Raw genomic sequence first — 18967 nt, 5'->3', positions numbered from 1 at the left:
AAATAGTACCCCGTGAACACCCATCTAAAGACGGTCCTCTGTCCCAGACACTCATCCTTTCATGCTAGTGTGTCATCTTAACATTTATGTGTTTCTTGATCTACTCACTAACTGTCTAAACCTAAGCTGCATTAGGTTTTGTTCACTGCTATATCCCCAGGGCCAAGTATATAGTAGATACTCAATAAACGTTTGTTGAATGCATGAATGAGTGTCTGTCTTCTAGAATTGATACTTCTTTGAGTGTAGGGGCCTTTTTTTTTTTTTTTTTTTGGCCTTGTTTATCACCAATCCCTTGGCACAGGATAAAGCACTCAATAAATGTGGGTTGAATGAATATAAACGAGTATCTGGAGAACCATCTTTATGGTGCTCAGATTATCATGCCTTGGGCAAGTTTTCCTTTGGGCTTACTGAGTCAACAGAGGGTGTAGACATTCACCCACCTGCAATCCTCATAGCTGTCTCTCCCTCTTCCCCTGATGGCATGATGAGGATTCTATTGTATGTGAAGTGCTTAGAACAGCGTCTGGCCCATGGTAAGTTCTAGTTAGCATTTATGGTTATTGTGTTTTTTTAATTAATTTATTTGAGAGAGAGAGAGAAGGCATGTGAGTGAGGGAGATGGGCAGAGGGGGAGAGAGAGAGAGAATCTTAAGCAGGCTCCATGCTCAGCACAGAGCCTGATGTGGGGCTTGATCCTGGGATCATGACCTAAGCTGAAATCCAAAGTCGGACGCTTAACCGACTGAGCCACCCAGGCGCCCCATTCATGGTTATTGTTTTTAAAGCACTTTCTCACACGTACTCAGATGCCTTGTTTTTCTGGACTGGAGGGTATGAAACTCTTTTTAAATGAGCCAAACACTCTTCCAGTGAAATCTTAAGGGGACCCCTCAATATATAACACAGAGGTTAACAAGGGCTCCTCTGGGCACAGCTGGACGTGGATGTCCCGGAAGCTCTCAAACTCCCCGGGGGAACTCACATCTTAAAGCACTCTTCAGGTGGTTGTGAAAAACACGGAGGCCTCGCAGAAGCTTCAGTACCTGCTGTTTGAAGGCCTCCTTCCCATATAGCCTATTTTCCCCACTCCTGTCGCAGGAAAACCCTTCTAGGGTAGTGCTGTGCTAACCCTGTTTGTGCCCTGAGGACAATGACGGAGAAGATTGGGGCAGTGACGTTGCCCACTGGAGTGTATTGTATGGATGGGCACTGTCACCCCCCTTCCCCTCCCCCTGCACTGGCCCCTCCTCCACCCGCCACCCCCAAGGCCACATAGTACCCAGGTCTGGATGAAGGTCTACAGAGGCCCTGACCTTGAATCTCCCCTTCTGTCACTATCTGAGTGGTTCACAACCTAGAGTTCCACACCTTAAGAGCAGAGCAGGGGAGACCAAGGCGTTCGGATTTTCTCATGGTGGTTACTCTGGGACTTTAAAAAACAAATAAAAAGCTTATACAATCAATCCCCTCCCCTCTTCCGTTCTGGGGGAACACTCTGCTCTGCACTCAGTAAGCACTCGCCTTGCCAACTTCTAGGCAACCCTGAAGACCCTCTCTCTCACCCCTCCCCCTGCCTCTTTCACAGGCCGTGAGGAAATCCAGTGCTCTCTGCCCCTGGGAACAGGAGGATATTCCTGCACGAGCTGTCTGAGGCCAGCTTCAGTGAGTGTAGGTTCAGCCTGTCGCTCACGGACCTGTCATCATCATCTTCTCGGGTTGTGGCGGTTGTCCATCGCTGCCATCATCTCCAGCTTCTTCCTGGCCACCGTGGTGCAGTGCTTCCAGAGATGTGCCCCCAACAAGGACACCGAAGACGAGGAGGACGAGGATGAGGCGACTGAGCCGCCCCCTCCCTTCCTGGATTGCCAGAGCCCAGGCGGGGCTCCCTCCGAGCCCTAGCGGGAAGAGGGGAAGCTGGAAGTGGGAAGCAGTCAACCCACGGTGCCCCAGAGCAGCACCTGCCCCTGGCCGTGCACCTGGACGCGCACCCTGGCCACACATCCCGGATTGCCCGCTGGGACCTCCCATCTCAGAGCTTAGACCTTAGGGGTGGACGAGCCCAGGAAGGATTCTGGAGGGACCTGCCTCTTGGCTTGAGGTTCGAGAATGGGGTAGAGAGAGGCTTCCCCGCTGACCCTGAACCCCAAGCCGGGGGGAGCAGACGCTTGCAGCTCTGACCACCGAGCTGGCTTGTGCATCTGTTCTCTGGCCTGGCTTGGGACACTGAGCAGCAGCCTCTTCATCCCGGGATGCAGCCGCTCAGGACAGGGACTCACGTCCAGGGCCCTGTCCCTGGAGTGGACTTCTGCCATACCGGGCTTCGGCAGCCTCTGGAGGTCCACAAGACAGATCCCCATTTGGCTAAAGTGGCACCGAGGGAAAAGCTAAGATCTGGCCAAAGGGCATTTGTTGCTGTAATTTGGTGAGCAGGTGAGGAAGACTTTTCCTGACAGAGCTCACACCCTGTCCTCAGCCCAAGAGGAAGCACGTGTAGAGGAAGGAGGGTCCGTCTTGTATACAGTCTCATGGCCTCTGTGCCCCATCACTCCTTCCCCTGAAACACAGCACTGTCTCCCTTCCCCGGCCCCTTCCCCAGCCCCCCCACCACTGGAATCCCTCCTCAGCAGCTAATGCCTGGCTGGTCTCTGTGCTGGCACGGGTCCAGACTTGTCACCTCCAGAACTTGTGGTAAACTTTCCCCCGAGGCCAGGATTCCAAAAAGCAGGTTGTGCTGGACCAAGAAAATGCTAAAAAAAAACAAAACAAACAAACAAACAAACAAACAAAAACACCAGAGATTTGGCCTCTGAGAAACCTCCATCAGTGGCCTCTAGGGTGTGTGTTACATTTCCTTGGAGCATAGTTTGTGACAGGCCGTGTTTTCCTGGATGTGGAAGACGGTGCTGGGTTCAGAGATAATATGAAGCCACGTCATGTGCCTGGCGGGTTAATGTAGGGCGACGGTTGTCAGCAACATTGGACTCTGCTGGGGACTGAGACTCTGAGGGAGCCTGAGAGAAGCCCTGGGTGTTTCTGGGAACCACCTCTCCACTGTTTCTCCTAATATATTCCTTATGTGCTCTTCCTCCATTGCTCCCTCCCATCTCTGCCTCCACAAAGACCCACTGTCGCTTGCTAAGGGCCAGGCACTGGTCTGGGCAGCGTGGGTGTGTGCTGAATAAGAAGACAGGGCCCCTGCTCACTTGGCCTCTTTGTTTTTAAGTTTATTTATTTATTTTGAGAGAGTGAGATGAGGAGGGGCAGAGAGAGAGGGAGAGAGAGGAATCCCAAGTAGGCTCTGTGCTCTCAGGGCAGAGCCCGATTCAGGGCTCGATCCTGCAAACTGCCAGATCACGACCTGAGCCAAAACCGAGAGTTGGATGCTCAACTGACTGAGCCACCCAGGTGCCCCTCTCTTGGCCTCTGTTCTTGTGGGGGAAACATGAAACAAGCAGGTAGACAGAACTGTAATTAAGGTGGTGATAGGCACCGTGAAAGAAAGAAATGAGGTCCTGTGACAGAGTAATGGTAGAAGCTATACAAGAATGGGTAAATGGGTATATTAGCCAGGGCTCTCCAGAGAAACAGAACCCACAGGGGATATGTATTCTATATATCTATACTGTTTGTCCATCCACTCATCCATCCATTCAACCATCCATCCATCCATCCATCCATCTAGATTATAAGGAATTGACTCACATTATATGGAAGTTGCAAAGTCCCAGTATCTACTGCTGGCCAGCTGGAGACCCAAGGGAAAACAGTGGTGTAGTTCCAGTCTGAGTCCAAAGGCCTGAGAACTGACAGAGCCACTGGTCTCCGTTCTAGTCCAAGGTCAGGAGAGGACTCAGCTCAAGCAGTCAGGCAGACAGAGAAAGCTGGGCTTGGGGCGGTGTGGGGGGGTGATAATTCTCCCTTCCTTCACCTTTTTGTTCTATTCAGCCCCCAATGGATTGGATGCTGCCTGCCCACCTGGGGATGACATTGTGCTTTACAGTGTCTACAGATACAATGCTATTCTCATCCAGAGACATCCTTAAGGTCATACCCTTAATAATGTTTCACCACATATCCAGGCACCCGGACCCAGGCAAGTTGATGCATGAAACTAACCCTCACATCAGGGACAGGTCTCATTGGGTAGCTTCAAGCTGAATCCTGCCTCCTTCCCTCCCTCTCTCCTCTTCTACTCTTTCTACTCCTCTTCCCCCTTCCCCCTGGAGGAGACTCGGGCCCCTGTCTGGCCCCAGCATTGTTGGCCCCAGGGGAGGACCACTAGTCAGGAGCTGTCTTGTCACAGAGTCACTGGGCAGGCGGGCAGCATCTTTCACACGCTCCATTGCACCCCCAGCGCCAGAAGGAGCCACCTTTGTGGGCTCCCCCTCAGCTCAGGTACCACTTCCCTGGAGAAAAACTGTATGAGCAGCCTGAAGGCGGGTCGTCATGAACGTTAGGTGCTGCGGTGAATTCCAGGTTCCAGCCATCATGTGCACCTTCCTGTGAATGAAGGCTCACGGAGAAGGTGCTCAGTCAGGGGAGGGGACTCTACTGACACCGGCTACCTGAGAACAGGGAAAAGACCATGGCAGAGGTGTGTGTCACAGTGCTCGGAGCACCTCCCCAGCCTGGCCGCGGACTCACTGAGATTTGTGTGGGGTCAGAATTGCTGTCTGTTGTCACAGGGTCCGGTCCCCACCCCCACAAGCACCCTACCAGGGACACTGCTAAAGGCCCTGGATCCAACTGGGCCCCTGCCAAAGTTACAACTTGTTTCTCCCAGAATCCTGGGGAATTGGTGCCCGGGCTGTGAAATTAGTACCACGGCCTTGGTCTGATGGGTTCCAGTGGGACTTAATGAGTCTTAATGAGACTTAATGAGTCTATTTCACCCCTCATGGCCACCAGAGTCAGCTGTTTCCTTAGAAGGCACAAGCCCCTGCATGGCACAGGGGCCCGTGGTTATTTCCTGAATGAACGAGTGAGTGGGGGAGGGACAGCCAGGACAGTTGGGCACAGATCAACCCCCACTTCTGCTGGCTGCACCCCAGAGTTTTGGAAGGAACATGACTCTGGGGAAGAAGGGCTCTTTAAAATATTACCAGCTGAAACCATCACTGCCCGGACATAAAGCCTGTTGAACGCTCAGGACATTGGGGACAGGAGGGACATCCAAAGCCCAAGAAAAGATATACTGACCAGGAGCCCCGGCTCCACTGGGAAATGCCTTTCAAGAAGTGACAGTGGCACAAGCAAGAGGCAGTGACTCAGTGATCTCTGGCTGGCTGTGGGGTCTCAGGTTATAACTAACAGCAACAAGGACAGTGCTACATACCGACTGAGGGCCTCCTGCACCAGAAATACCCCCTGTCAGATCACCACTGGTGTCATTGTGTCTCAGATGTCACCTCCTCAGAGTAGCACAGTACCTCGTGCTACTTTCTGCACAGCACGTACCCATGATGTGACATCGTTCCACCTGTTTACGTGGTATAGTCTACCTCTCTGGACTGGAACAGGAGCTCCCCAAGAGCTGGGATTCGGGCTGTCCATGTCCCCAGAGCCATGCCTGGCACACAGCAGTGGCACAACCAATACGCATGTTGATTAAAGACCAAACAAAGAATTCCATGCACCATACCAGGAACACCACAAACATAAGCTCTTTTCAAACCTCTTTATAACTCCAGGGGAGAGCTGCTACTATCCCAAGTTTATAGATGAGGGAAACTGAGGCTCAGAGAAGGTGGGTAGGTGACAGGAACTGGCAGAGCTAGACCAGATTCACATTTGGGCTTGGAGGCCTGTGCTCCTGGTTACGATCATAGTTCGTGTGCATTGAGGACACTCTATGCTAGATGCTGGACAAGACCCATTAGGCGACTCACAACCCCTGTAAGGCAGTGTATTCATCCGGGTTTCCCCAAGAAATAGAACCAATAGGATGCGTATAGACAAAGAGATTTATTCTAAGGAATTGGTCCGTGTGATGGTGGAGGCTCACAAGTGCAAAATCTATGGAGCAGGCTGGCAAGCTGGAGACCCAGGGAAGAGCCAATCTTACAGTTCAAGTTTGGACACCGACCCCTGTATAATCCCCTTTTAGTTCCACTTAATGGAACTGAGTCCACAAGGCCACATCATGACTGGGCGATTTGCTTTTCCCAGAGTCTACCGGTTTAAATAATCTCAGCTAAAAACACCCTTGTAGAAACATCCAGCGTAACGCTTGACCGCACATCTGAGCACCAGCCAACTTGACCCAGGAAGCAAACCATCACACACAGGTACCATTATCACTTCCCCTTTTACAGACCCATCGCCTCTGCGTGCCGTTGAGAGAACTGGCTTGGGCCTGGGAGTAACCGGCCTGGCAGGACACAGCCCGTGAGGGAGTGGAGTTTGGCCACAGGGCGCCGACCACCGCTCACTCTCTCTCCACCCAACTGCATGCCCTTCTCAGGCCAGTGGGAGCGGGCTTGACGGGGACAGCCCTGGGTGGCGCTCTTCTCGGAGCGGTGTGCTGGGCTCCAGGAAGAGTAGCTGCCCTTGCTGGGTGCAGCCAGGATGAATTTATTTGGAGTCTCGAATCTAATGTCTCAGACCCCTTCCGGAGAGTCAAAACCACCAAGACATCTTGTCTCATTGTCTTGCTCTCCTTGATGTCTGATGACCAGGATTCTGGCAGGCATCACAGATGAATTCACCTTATGATGATGACAGCGGGTACCCCCAGTACAGCCCTTGACCCCAGGCCTGGGGCCCCAGCGCTTTAGAGGGTCCTATCCCCGCCTTACTCTGAGCTCTTCCCCCTGGAGTGAAGGATCTGTAGGGGGACAGGGTACATACTCAAAACCAATGCCCTCTTCTAGAACATTCTCTGGAAACACAGGACCCCAGAATTCCCCGCACAAACGGTGTCAAATGATCTGCACCCACCATCCCTCTGCCAGGATGGACCGAGTGGCCAGGCAGTAGAGGTTGGCGGGGTGTGTGAACAGAGGTTGGCTGTGCAAGCTGAAGTGTCCATGTAAGTGTGCACAAGACCCCGGAGGCACCAGGATAGAAGAGAACGGGGGAGGTCTTAGATAGCTCAGCTCTCCCCACATGCCACATTCTGGTGCAGATTTCTAGGAATGCAAGAATCATTTGAAGCCGGTTTTCCAAGCGTTAAGAAGGTAATTCTGCCAAGGTAGCTGGGTGGAACACTTCTCTATCAGTTCATCTTCATTTATGACGTACAACGGTTCCGATGTGGGTATGTGAAGGGTATTTTTACTCTTGTCCTGGCTTCATGGATTCTTACAGGGGGGCCTAGGTACCACAGCAGCAACCAAAGGGCAGCCACAAGCCCCGGTTGTGGTCCTAGGGGCCAACACTGCTTCTGCTCTGCAGAGCTGACCCATACCAGCCTTTGTACAGAAAGCATGAAAATGCATGCACACCAGTTGCGTTCACCACCCACAGAGAAGGTTTGCATTGACGTCCATGCTTCAGCCACCCCCTTCTCCCCCTCCTCCTCTTCCTTCCCCCCACTCCCTGCCATGTCCCTATAGGCTCAGATGGCCAAAGTTACAGACACGAATTCTAGGTTCCAACAGCGGCTGGGGGCGGGTGTTTTTTTCTAACGCTATTAAAATTTAACTGGACCCCGGAGCATATCAAGTCTCTAAGTCTCCTTAACATCCCGCCACCACCAGCTGAGCCAGCCACCAGCCCTGGGCCTTGGCCATAAACTCCTTTTTAGTGGCTCCCAGTAGCCTTGAGGGTTAAGTAATTTATTATTGCAAAAATGGTCTATTGAACCCTGTATAGTAAAACCACCCCAAAACAGACCCCTGTGGGTTTCATGTGCCTGCAGTCAACAAGGTAGCTTTGTTCTTTAAGACTCCAGGCTAATGAACACACATCCAAACTTGAAATTGTTTTTCCACGGAAAAGACTTTTTAAAATGAAAAAGAACACTTTTCTGCTATTTGCAAATGTGATCCATTTTTGGAAAACACACGTTTCCAGGGTGCGAGTTGTTATATTTTGGCCTTGGCAAAAAATACGACGTGCTTTTTTTGGTAAAACCTCATACCTGTGTTTGGGACCGTTCATTAAGAACTCATTTGCTGTCTGGAGTTTTGCTGATATCTAAGCTCAGAATTGGTTTTCCAAGAATCATTCTTTTAGGGTGTGCTACTCAGTATGATACCACCATCCCCATCCAAGCCTCTAACTGAATAATCAGAGTGAAGTAACCATAGGTCTACCAGTCTCCAAAAGAGCCCTTGGGCGTGGAAGGTTAGCTCTCCAATGGAGTGCCTCTCTGCTCCGTCCTTGTAGCCAAGTGCCCTTGGCCATGCCATGGACCCTCTTGAGCCACAACAATGAAACAATGGGAGGGACGTCCCACCCAGCACCTGGCACACAGGTCCGCCCCCATTTCTTCAGAATCCCAGTGGTGTCTCCTTGAGCGCTCACAGGTGCATAGTAGAGGGGACCGTCTCAAGAGAACCAGAGAATCATAGCCAGGATCCCAGCATCAGATAACAGGAGCCAAAGGCGAGCAATCTGAAGACCTCTGACACATAATGAAGGAGCTCAGTTGTCCTTGTCACCATTTTATAATCAGTCCCCAGCCCCACTGCTAGTGGCCTGGCTGTCCTCGATGCGTTTTGGTGCTCACAGAGTCTGCATAAATGTCAGAGGCGGCTCTTACGTGCGAAACCTGAGCATCCCCAGGGGTCCACTCGCCAGAATACAAATGGCGCCACGTGAAGATTCGTTCAAATGGTGTTGTCGTGCTGGATCCCTGCCTGACTGCAAGTCCGTGAAAGTATTGCCCTGCCCACTCCCCACCCCACAGACTCTAAGTATTTCCGGGGATGGAGAGTCTCTCTCAGGCTTAAAACCCACCCTGAACTGGTGTCCACCAAGCATCTATCGTGTCTGCTGAAGGTTTACCTTTGTCCTGGACAGTGTGGCCTCCATGAACCCTGCCGGGGCTCCTTGGGGGACCCTTACCCCATGATCGGTGCCCTGCCCACGTGTTTAGTCCCACACCACCATCCCTGGAGGTGCTGTCACGGGCCACCTTCCTTTCAACCCTCACTCACCCCACAGAGCCTCAGTGTGTTTCTTATGGAAATGGGGACAATGCCCCTCCTTGGGGTCAGACTAGTCTCTAGGCTAGGCCTAGAAGCAGACCTTCTAAGATCCTTCTAATTTCTCCATTTCTTGGGTTTCCTCCCTGAACACCAAAACCTCCCTCTCATCAGGCCCTCCTCCACTCAGGTTTATCGACACGAACAAATAGATTTCCCAGGCAGGGACACCACCATCCATAGCCATGGCAACAAGCAGCTTTGGTGGCAACAAGCCAGATGAGACTCAGGTGGGACAGGAAGGGATACGGACATTAGTGGCATTCAGCACCTCCATCCTTCCTGATTGGTAGGGGAGGTTGCAGGGATCTGCTGAGACGAGGAAAGCCATGGGGTCTCCACACCCTTGCAAAGCTGCCTGGGAACACAAGAAATGCAGGGCAAGATGTTCCACCACAGGGCTCCAAGCTGGCACCATGGACGTCTCCCCCAGCCCCATGGAGCCCTCTGCCCCAAAGATGCCCGTGGTAGTGTAAACTCCATGAGGTCAGATGCAACAGGTCCCCATCACTAAACACCTTGAGCAGGCCTGGCAGAAAGGAGCCCTCCACTGTCACATGAATGAGGAACACACACTCTTCTCCATCTGAAGAAGCCACACTAGGGGCTTCCCTTAAGGAAGTACAAGGGGGTAAGGAGGCAGAGCAGAGTCCGGTTGGAGTCCAACGCAGCCTATACACTTGATCCACAGCCACCGAGATGGTTCCAACAGAGTATTTGGGAGTGGTAATACTGGAGCGTCGAAACAGAGTAATAAATATTCTGGTATGTGAATTGTACTCACATTCCACCTGACTCTTTGCAGGGTGACTGAGCTGGGCCTCTGTTTGTGCAGCTGACCCTCGGTCCGTGTGACACTGCTGTGAGTGGTCCAGCCTTTGCCAGCCTGCTCCTGTCCCCAGTGCTCAAGCCTGCAGCCCTAGGGCATGCAAGCCTTGCTTGCTCCAGCCTGAGAGCCCTTGCAACTGGCTGTCCCCTCCACTTGGAATGCTCTTCCTCCACATCTTTGCTCCTTCCTTCTGGTCACAGCCCAAAGATCACCTTCTCAGTGAGGCCTTCCCCGTCCATCTCAGCTAAAGAAACCGTCCCCTGCCCACCTCTAATGCACCTCACTCTGTTTCCTTCTCTCCAGAGCGCTCATCGCTGTGTGGGCATCTTGGGTTTTGTTTCCTTGTTTGTTTGCTCTGTCTCCTCCTCTCTGATGGTAAACTGCAAGAGCAAGGTCGATCCTTGTCTTGTTATCCTGTAGGACCAGAGCCTGGACCGTCATGGGCTCCACAGAGCCTCAGTGGTAACTATTTGTGAAGTGGTTGGATGGGTGGGTGGATGGGTAGATAGATGGACGGATAGATGGATGAATTGGTGGATGGACGGGTAGGCAGGTGGATGGATGGATGGATAGATGGGTGGATGGATACCTGGATGGATGGATGGATGGATGGATGGATAAATGGGTAGATGGATGGTTGGGCATGTAGATGAATGGATGGGTGGATAGAAAAGTTTCTACCCTTTCCAAGGACTTGAAAGCCACACATAATGTGCAAGGAATACAACCAAGAAAGGATTAACAAGACATACTGAGTGTGTTAAAGGAGAATGCCTCTTCACCTTGAGGGGGGCAGAGTTCCGAGCCAGGACTATAACCACTTCGGGGACCACTTGCTGTGTTTCCCTCCTTAGCAGTTGCCCACCTTGCTGTAGCTCAGGAGCCTTCCCCTCTGCCCCAGTGCGGGCTGCTGATTACGGATACAACCCCCAGACTTTGCACCTCGCCTTTTGTCTGAGCCCCAGGAAAACAAGCCCTGGTCAGACTGTCAGATTGCCGAGTCCTGTTAGGCTGTGGGGCCACCTCCTCCCCCCTCCTCTCCTCCCCGAGCCCTCCTCCCCTTACTCTCCTCTCCTGGGCCCTGCCAGCCTTGGCTCAGCGGGGGGTACTGAGTGATCTCCATCCGTGACCATCTGACCCCTAATTAACTCCCGTTAATTACTTGGACAGGCTTCCCGCAAGAAGGCTTAAAACCCAGCGATGGCGACGGGGGATGTTCTTCAACCTGTCCTTGTCCGCACCTGCCTCTAGCAGGGAGGAGACTGTGCACCAGTCAGGTTATTCGATTTTTCCAACCATTGCTCACATTGGAGGTCAGTCTGTCCTTTAACGAGCTCCCTCTAAAAGCTTATTCTCTTGCTAATCCTGAATCTTCTAAAGTGCCTGATTGCTGCTGGGAGAAAATCAGTGTGAGGGCAAGAGAGAGGTGGGGGGAGAGCTCTCTTCAGCGTGGGATTAAGTGCCGGGATGATTTCTGGTCCCCACTCTGACTCCCTCGCCCGGAGCCCCCCAGCCCACACAGCACAGAAGCCCAAGCAAGGTGTAGATGCCCCTCAAGCCGGTTCGGGGAGGCTGTGTGGGGTCCACACTTCCTCCTCATCTCCCCCACCCTGCATCAATCCTCCTCGTCCTAGATGCTTCTCACTTGGGACTGGCTCATTCACTCATTCATGCATCACCGTCCTCTATCAGCAAACAGAACAAACACGGTCTCTGACTTCAAGCACTGTCGTAGCAGAGAAACAAGTAAAGCAATGATCACGATAGAGGTAACGCGTTACCCTGCCAGGAAGTGCAGGTACCCGAAGAGCCCAGGGCAGGGGCCAGCCCAGGGTGAGGGACGGGAGAAGGGTCCGCGGCTAGAGCTAAGGACTGTGCCCAAACCCCTGCTCTAGGACATGAGCGACTTCCAGCAGGCGTTCTAACAGCGTATGGCTCTGTCCCTAGGAGGACCCCAGCCCCCTATCAAGTGCCCGCCTGAGAAAGCTTATCAGAATTCACTGTGCTAGCCAACACAGGACAATGCGCCCAACTTCCCTCTCTTAGAGCATTTACTCAAAGGGCTTTCAGTTAAGGGTGCTTCCTCTGTCCCTTTGAGATTATGCATCTGTCCTATAACTCAGGAGTTTTTTCTCTGGGGCCTGGGAGCCATTCCTTTGAATGTAACCATTAGGAGGGAGGGGCCCGGCTCCCAGTCCCTGTGCGGGGAGCACAGGATCCTAACTTCTGTAACTGCCAAGCTGGCAAACGCAGCTGGCCTCATCTCAGGTGCACTGACCACCCTTTGTAGGTTTTCTGAGGCAGCCCCCCACCCCACTCACCTCCTTCCTCACTGTCCCTTTAAAAATGCACAGTCAACTCCGGCAGGTCCAAAGAAAAACTCCACCCTCCACTACCATCAGGCCTCACCGGATAAAACGTTTTCACCCCTTTAACTAGGGTCCGGCTGTATTTATCTTGACACCGTGGAGGGGAGGTTTAATCTGCAACTAGAAAGCGAGCAGTAGTTAGCCAAGCTGAGGGGGTGGGTCTAGGGCAAGGAGGCGGGGGAGGAGAATGTTCTAGGCAGAGAAAAAAGGAGAAATCAGAAGAGGCTTAGGGGGCTGGAGATGGGAGGGGTGAGGTCTTTGGTGCCTGGCCTGGGCCTGGGAGAGCCTGGGGGCACTGCCTGAGGCTGCACACACCCCACCTCCTTCCCTCTCCCAGTGAGCTTCGCCCAGCCCGCCCTGCCCAGCCCTCCCTGCTGCAGCCCCAATGGCTTCCTTCTTATTAAAAACAAAACCTAGGGGTGCCTGGGTGGCTCAGTCCGTTAAAACCTCCAACTCTTGATATCAGCTCAAGTCGTGATCACAGGGTCGTGGGATCGAGCCCTGAGTTGGGCTCTGAGCTGACGGTACAGACCCTACTTGGGATTCTCTCCCTCTCTCTCTCTCTCTCTGTCTCTCTCTCTGCTTCTTCTCTGCTCATGCATGTTCTATCTCTGTATTTCAAAATAAATAAACTTGTAAAAACTAAAGTAAATAAATTGAATAAATTTTAAAAATATTTAAAAAAACCGAGGCAACCTGGGTGGCTCAGTGGGTTAAGCGTCTGACTTCAGCTTGGGTCCTGATCTCATAGTTGGTGAGTTCCAAGCCTTGTGGTTGAGCTCTGTGCTGACAGCTCAGAGCCTGAGGATTCTGTGTCTTCCTCTCTTTCTGCCCGTCTCCCGTTCGCGTATGTCTTTCGCTCTCTCTCAAAATAAATAAACATTAACTAACTAAATAAATACATTTTAAAAAACACAAAAATCGAGATAGGGACATACCACCCAGTCCCCCTTTGAAGTGGGACAGTCAGTGGTTTGAGTGCACTTGCAATGTGGTACAGGGGTTACTACTCTCTAATTCTGGAACATTCCATCACAAGAAAGAAGCCCCATACCTATGAGCAGCCACTTCCTATTCACCCTCCCTCACCCCTGGAACCACTCATCTACTTCCCGTGTCTGTGGATTAGCCCATTCTGGACATTTCATGTAATGGAATCACGCAAATGTGGCCTCTGGTATCTGGCTTCTGTCGCTCATCATCCTGTTTCGAGGGTCAACCCTGTTGTGGCATGGGTTCCTATCAGCTGCTCCTTTTCTTTCTTCTTTCTTTTTTTTAAATTTTTTAATGTTTATTTATTTTGAAGGGAGAGAGGACAGAGTGTGAGTGGGGAGGGGCAGAGCGAGAGAGAGAGGGAGACACAAGAATCCGAAGCAGGCTCCAGGCTCCGAGCTGTCAGCACAGAGCCTGATGCGGGGCTTGAACTCATGAACTGTGAGATCATGACCTGAGCTGAAGTCAGACGCTTGACGGACTGAGGCCCACGCAGGCGCCCCCTGGGTGCTCCCTTTCGTGGATGGATAATATTCCACCGGGGGGCTACTTGGCCCTTGGCCTCATCCATTCACGGGGGACAGACGTTGGGATTGCTTCCCTCTTTGGGTAACCGTGGATAATGCGGCTGTGAACACTCATGTGCACAGGTGGGGTTTAGGGGTTTTTTAGTGAACAACTGTTTTCGATTCTTTGGGTGTACACATGGGGGTGCAGTGGCGGGGTCACGTGGTAATCTTTAAACTTTTTGAGGACCTGCCTGTTTCTCCGAAGTGACGCACCACTTTCCATCCCCCCCAGCGACGTACCAGGGTCCAATTTCTCCACGTCCTTGACGACGCTTGTTATTGCCTGTCTTTTTTGCGTATAGCCATCCCCCATGGGCATGAAGTGGCACACAGCTTCTCTTCCCGTCCTCCGGTCCCCGCTGTCTACATCTGGCTTTGCGTGCAGAGCGGCACTGTGTGCTGCTGAGAGACCCTCACGAGTCGGTGAGAACACGGCCAACCCAGGGGCTCTGACGTTTCTCACCTTCAACCTGCTGTTTTCTGCATACGCCAGGGGAAGAAACCCCTTCACCGCGGGCAGGTAGCTGACGGCGGCTCATTGTCCCAGGTTCCTCCCCATAAAAGTGCTCAAAGGCTGAGCTGGAGAACCTTCCAGCCACAGCATTTCTGTCCTCATCATCACAGCCCATCTTTGGGTGCAGAGCGTGGTCCTAAACCGCTCTCTGAACTGAACAACACTCTGAAAGGGAGGTCAGTGCCCTGGGGAGAGGAAGAAATGCTCTAGAACACTTGCTCTGACCAAGCCGGGTGCAGGTGGACTGTGTCCAGGAGGGCAGGGCCGGGGGCAAGGAGCAGGCTGGTGCGGCCAAGGGTCCTGTGAAAGGGAGGCTTGTCCAGACTCTGAAGGGCTCTTCCTTCCCTGCGGCTCTCTGCTCTCGGCAGATGGCATCACCTTTTGCTGGGATGCAGCTCCACTGTAGGAGCGGGGAGCCAACGTTTGCTCAAAATCACAATCCCTGACTTAGAAAGATGTACATTTGTCCCTCCCAACAGGGCAGCTGAGTCACTTGATAAGGCAGATTGGCCTTCACTGAAACATCTGGGGCAGGGGGTGTGGGGCGTGCGTGCGTGTCTCTGGAAGCCCAAGCAGCGGGATGCAGTTTCCGGTTAGGCTTTGCCCTCCTGACACTCCCGCAGGGACTGCGCCTGACAGAAGGTAGGAACCTTCTGTTCCTTCTGGACCTTCTGGAACCTCTCTGGCATTTGGCCTTGGGTGGTTGAAGCCACCACCCGGGAGTTGCCCGCCCTCCCCGAAGTGGTGTGCTGGGACAACGGCTCCCAGAAACGGTTCCTGAGTGGAGCATTGGCCGATTCCTGGGGTGTAAATATAACCGCCCCCTGGTGGATTTCAAGCCACCAGGTGATGTCACTGAACTCGGAGCTGGGAAGAGATGCATAGAGTTGGTCTCAACCCACTGCTGGGAGCAGGCAACAACACACCACTGGCCCTGCCAGAGTCCCCCATTCCCCAGTGCACTGATGGGGAGGTATCAGGGATTCCAAACGCTCTCCTTTGTCCCAAGGTGGGACAGGCCCTGGGAGACCAGTCATTGCTCTGGGGGTCCCTGCGGACCAGCCAAAGCCAGCCTTCTGAAACCAGCCTCATACCGTTTCTTCCCCTGGTTTCTTCTGTTTTCCTTCCACTCCTTGGTGGTGTCTTCCGAGGACTCTCACTCAATCACACGTGCCGCAGATCCTTGGTCTCGGCCCTCGGCTTCCATCAGACACGACCAGGACAGGCCTCTCTGCCAAGTGGTGCACATGGGTTTTCTGACAGTGGCGGGAGGGAGGGCGTGACCATCCCCCTGACTTTCGCAGGTAGTCAGAATAGCCTGCACCAGGAAGCAGGAAATTGGCCCCCCGACTCCGCCACCCATCGGGGCCAAGGCCCTTCTGCTTGGTCTACCCCACGTCGGACAAGGAGAAGCGTGGGTGTGGACCCCATCACCTCTGGAAGATTTGGAAACTTTGGTCAGGCCCCATTCCTGGAATCTCTGGTTCATTGTGCCCAGGTTGGGATGCTTCTTATTTAAAAATGCCTCAGGGACATCTGTTGACCAGGTGAGCACGGAAATCATGGTTCGAGGGCAAATTTCTCAGCCTCTGCACTATTGACATTTGGACCCAATTATTGTCTGTCAAGGGGGCCGTCCTATGCATTAGGCCGCTGAGTGACAGCCTGGTCTCCACCCCCAGATGCCATAAACCTTTCCCCGGTTGGGACAATCAGAAATATCTCCCAGACTCTGCCAATGTCTCCTGGTAGGCAACATCACCCCCTCCCCCGCTCCCTGGTTCAAGATCTATGCCCATGAACCTTGAAATGTCACGGCCATCCATCAAACCATGGATTGGACTCCACACAAAACCCTTTTATACTTTAAAAAAGACTTTTGCATGATATTTTCCAGTTATATTTGCATACAGTGTTCTAAATATACTGCCTCTTTTTTAAACTTTATTGTTATATTACCATTATTCTGATTTTCAGTGAGGGGAAGGAAAACTACTCCCAATTTCTAATTCTATCTCTGCGGACACATTCATTTTGCTTTGCCCCACTCCCCTTCGTAACCGTGTCCCCTCTCCACCACTAGCTTTTTTTTTTTTTTTTAGTTTATTTATTTATTTTGGGGGGGGACATAGAGAAAGGGGAGAGAGAATCCCCAACAGGGTCCGTGCTGTCAGTGCAGACCCTGACGTGGGGCTCGAACCCACACATTGCAAGATCTTGACCTGAGCAGAAACCAAGACCTCGGATGCTAAACTCACTAAGCCACCCAGGCAGCACCATCCCACCCCAACTATCTTTAAATGGAGGCAGTCCCTTCTGAGTCCCTCTGTCACTGCTGCTGTCAACAGAAGCTCCTGGAAGATCTAGGGAGATTCTGGGACCCAGGAGGGACTGAAGGCGTGGGAAACCAGCAGAAAGTAGGAATGTTGGCCGGGGGCGGGGATGGGGAGGCAAGCCACTGCCCCTGGGAGAGGGGTTCATAACCAAACCACGTCAGGGGCACAGCATTTATCTTAGCTCCCAGCTGAGTGGTGGGGTCCAGAGGGTTCTTCTAAAGGGGGAGCAGAGCGGGTGAAACCCCAGAGATAGGAATATTCAGCAGCCCTCAAAAGATGGTCCTTTGTAAGCAGTCACTTTACATCCCAATAGAGCCCTTGACAGCCAGACAGAGGAGTTTGGGCCCACCATGTTGTGACCTAGGGAGCCACTGAAAGTTCTTGAGCAAGGGCGTGGTGGCACCGGTAATATTCCACAAACACAGGAAGGATCTGACAATTGCTAAACCTCCAGGCTTTCTGATTGTCTCTCCAGCTTACAGCAAGCACATCCGACAATAATGGGGCGGGTGGGGGGGATGCTCTTGCAATGGGGGTGCTGAGGGAGCAGGCGGCTCGTCTAGCAGACGGGTACTACTAGCACTGATGGGCCTCATGGTCAGGGCCTGTCTGGACTATGGCGGGCTGGCCGGCCATCGCTGTAAGCCGCGCCAGCTTTGCAAGCCAGGCTCCGACATTGAACCAGCAGCTTCCAAGCGCTCTGATATATGGTGGCCCAGGGATTTCTCTTGTGTAAGAGGAGGATTTTCTCAGATTAACCAAAAGGAGACAGGCATACATAAGGCTCTGGATGAGGCTTTGGGAAGGAAATCTCAGCCTTTCTCTAGGCATATTCTTAATTTTACTGAATCCTCGTGAGTGACGGCGATGCTTCTTCAAACCATCTTGGGATGAAAGACGGAACAAAGAATATGGACTCATAAGTCCTTCCCGTTGCTCTCTCTTTTCTTTCTCATAACCTGAGTCTCTAAATCCAAGTAAATATGGTCCTCCCAGGAGGGGGTTTATACAAGTCCACAGCCTTTGGCTGGCAGATTGCTTTTTAAAATCAGTTACTCAAAAAGGTAGGTTGAAACTGTCATTTTCAAACCCTGAGGTGGCATCCAATTCGAAAGTGTTATGCGGACTGCGCCTTCCCCATCGCTGGGGGAGTGGACCCACATCCCTTAGTTTGGGCGGATTCCCACCTGTCCCAGCATGACACAGCAGCCCAAGAATGCATACGGGGGTGATGAAAATGTTTGGGACTTGAAAGAAGTGATGGTCGTGCAGACTGTGAATGTACTAAATGCCACTGGATTATGTACTTTTTTTTTAATGCTTATTCACTTTTTGAGAGATAGAGACAGAGAACAGAGTGTGAGCAGGGCAGGGGCAGAGAGAGAGGGAGACACAGAATCCTAAGCAGGCTTCAGGCTCTGAGCTGTCAGCACAGAGCCCGACGCGGGGCTCGAACTCATGAACCGTGAGATCATGACCTGAGTTGAAGTTGGACGCTTAACCAACTGAGCCACCCAGACGCCCCTGGATTTATACACTTTAAAAGGTTAGTTTATGTTACGTGGATTTTCAACAACATTGAAACTAGGCAGGGTAAAATATATTTTATTGAGGTCAGCATGTAGCCCCTGCCCACTCCTATTCTCCACCTGTTTGACCCCAAACAGAGCTCCTTGATCTTATATCCCTCTGGCTCCAAACACAAAGCTCCTTATTTTATTTTATTTTATTTTATTTATTTGTTAATGAAATTTATTGTCAAATTGGTTTCCATACAACACCCAGTGCTCATCCCAGCAGGTGCCCTCCTCAATGCCCATCACCCACCCAACCCTCCCTCCCACGCCCCATCAACCCTCAGTTCATTCTCAGTTTTTTAAGAGTCTCTTATGGTTTGGATCTCTCCTTTTCTAACTTTTTTTCCCCTTCCCCTCCCCCATAGTTTCTGTTAAGTTTCTCACGATCCACATAAGAGTGAAAACATATGGTATCTGTCTTTCTCTGTATGACTTATTTCACTTAGCATAATACCCTCCAGTTCCATCCACGTTGGTACAAAAGGCCATATTTCATTCTTTCTCATTGCCAAGTAGTATTCCATTGTGTATATAAACCACAATTTCTTTTTTTTTTTTTTTTAATTTTTTTTTCAACGTTTATTTATTTTTGGGACAGAGAGAGACAGAGCATGAATGGGGG

At 51.9% G+C, this 18967-nt stretch overlaps 1 protein-coding gene across 1 annotated transcript in view; it reads left to right on the top strand.

The window, feature by feature from the left end:
• LRRC38 (leucine rich repeat containing 38) overlaps positions 1 to 3187 on the top strand; it is a 34930-nt gene extending 31743 nt beyond the window's left edge. The window contains 3 exon segments of the mRNA XM_030326156.1: positions 1592 to 1621; positions 1624 to 1733; positions 1735 to 3187. Coding sequence (XP_030182016.1) covers positions 1592 to 1621; positions 1624 to 1733; positions 1735 to 1905 — 311 coding nt within the window. The 3' untranslated portion in view covers positions 1906 to 3187.
• The last annotated feature ends 15780 nt before the right edge of the window (positions 3188 to 18967 follow it).

This window comes from Lynx canadensis, chromosome C1, assembly GCF_007474595.2.
Source record: "Lynx canadensis isolate LIC74 chromosome C1, mLynCan4.pri.v2, whole genome shotgun sequence".
NCBI lineage: Eukaryota > Metazoa > Chordata > Mammalia > Carnivora > Felidae > Lynx > Lynx canadensis.
The sequence above is the reverse complement of the archived record's forward strand: the minus strand, read 5'-3'. Positions and strand labels throughout refer to the sequence as shown.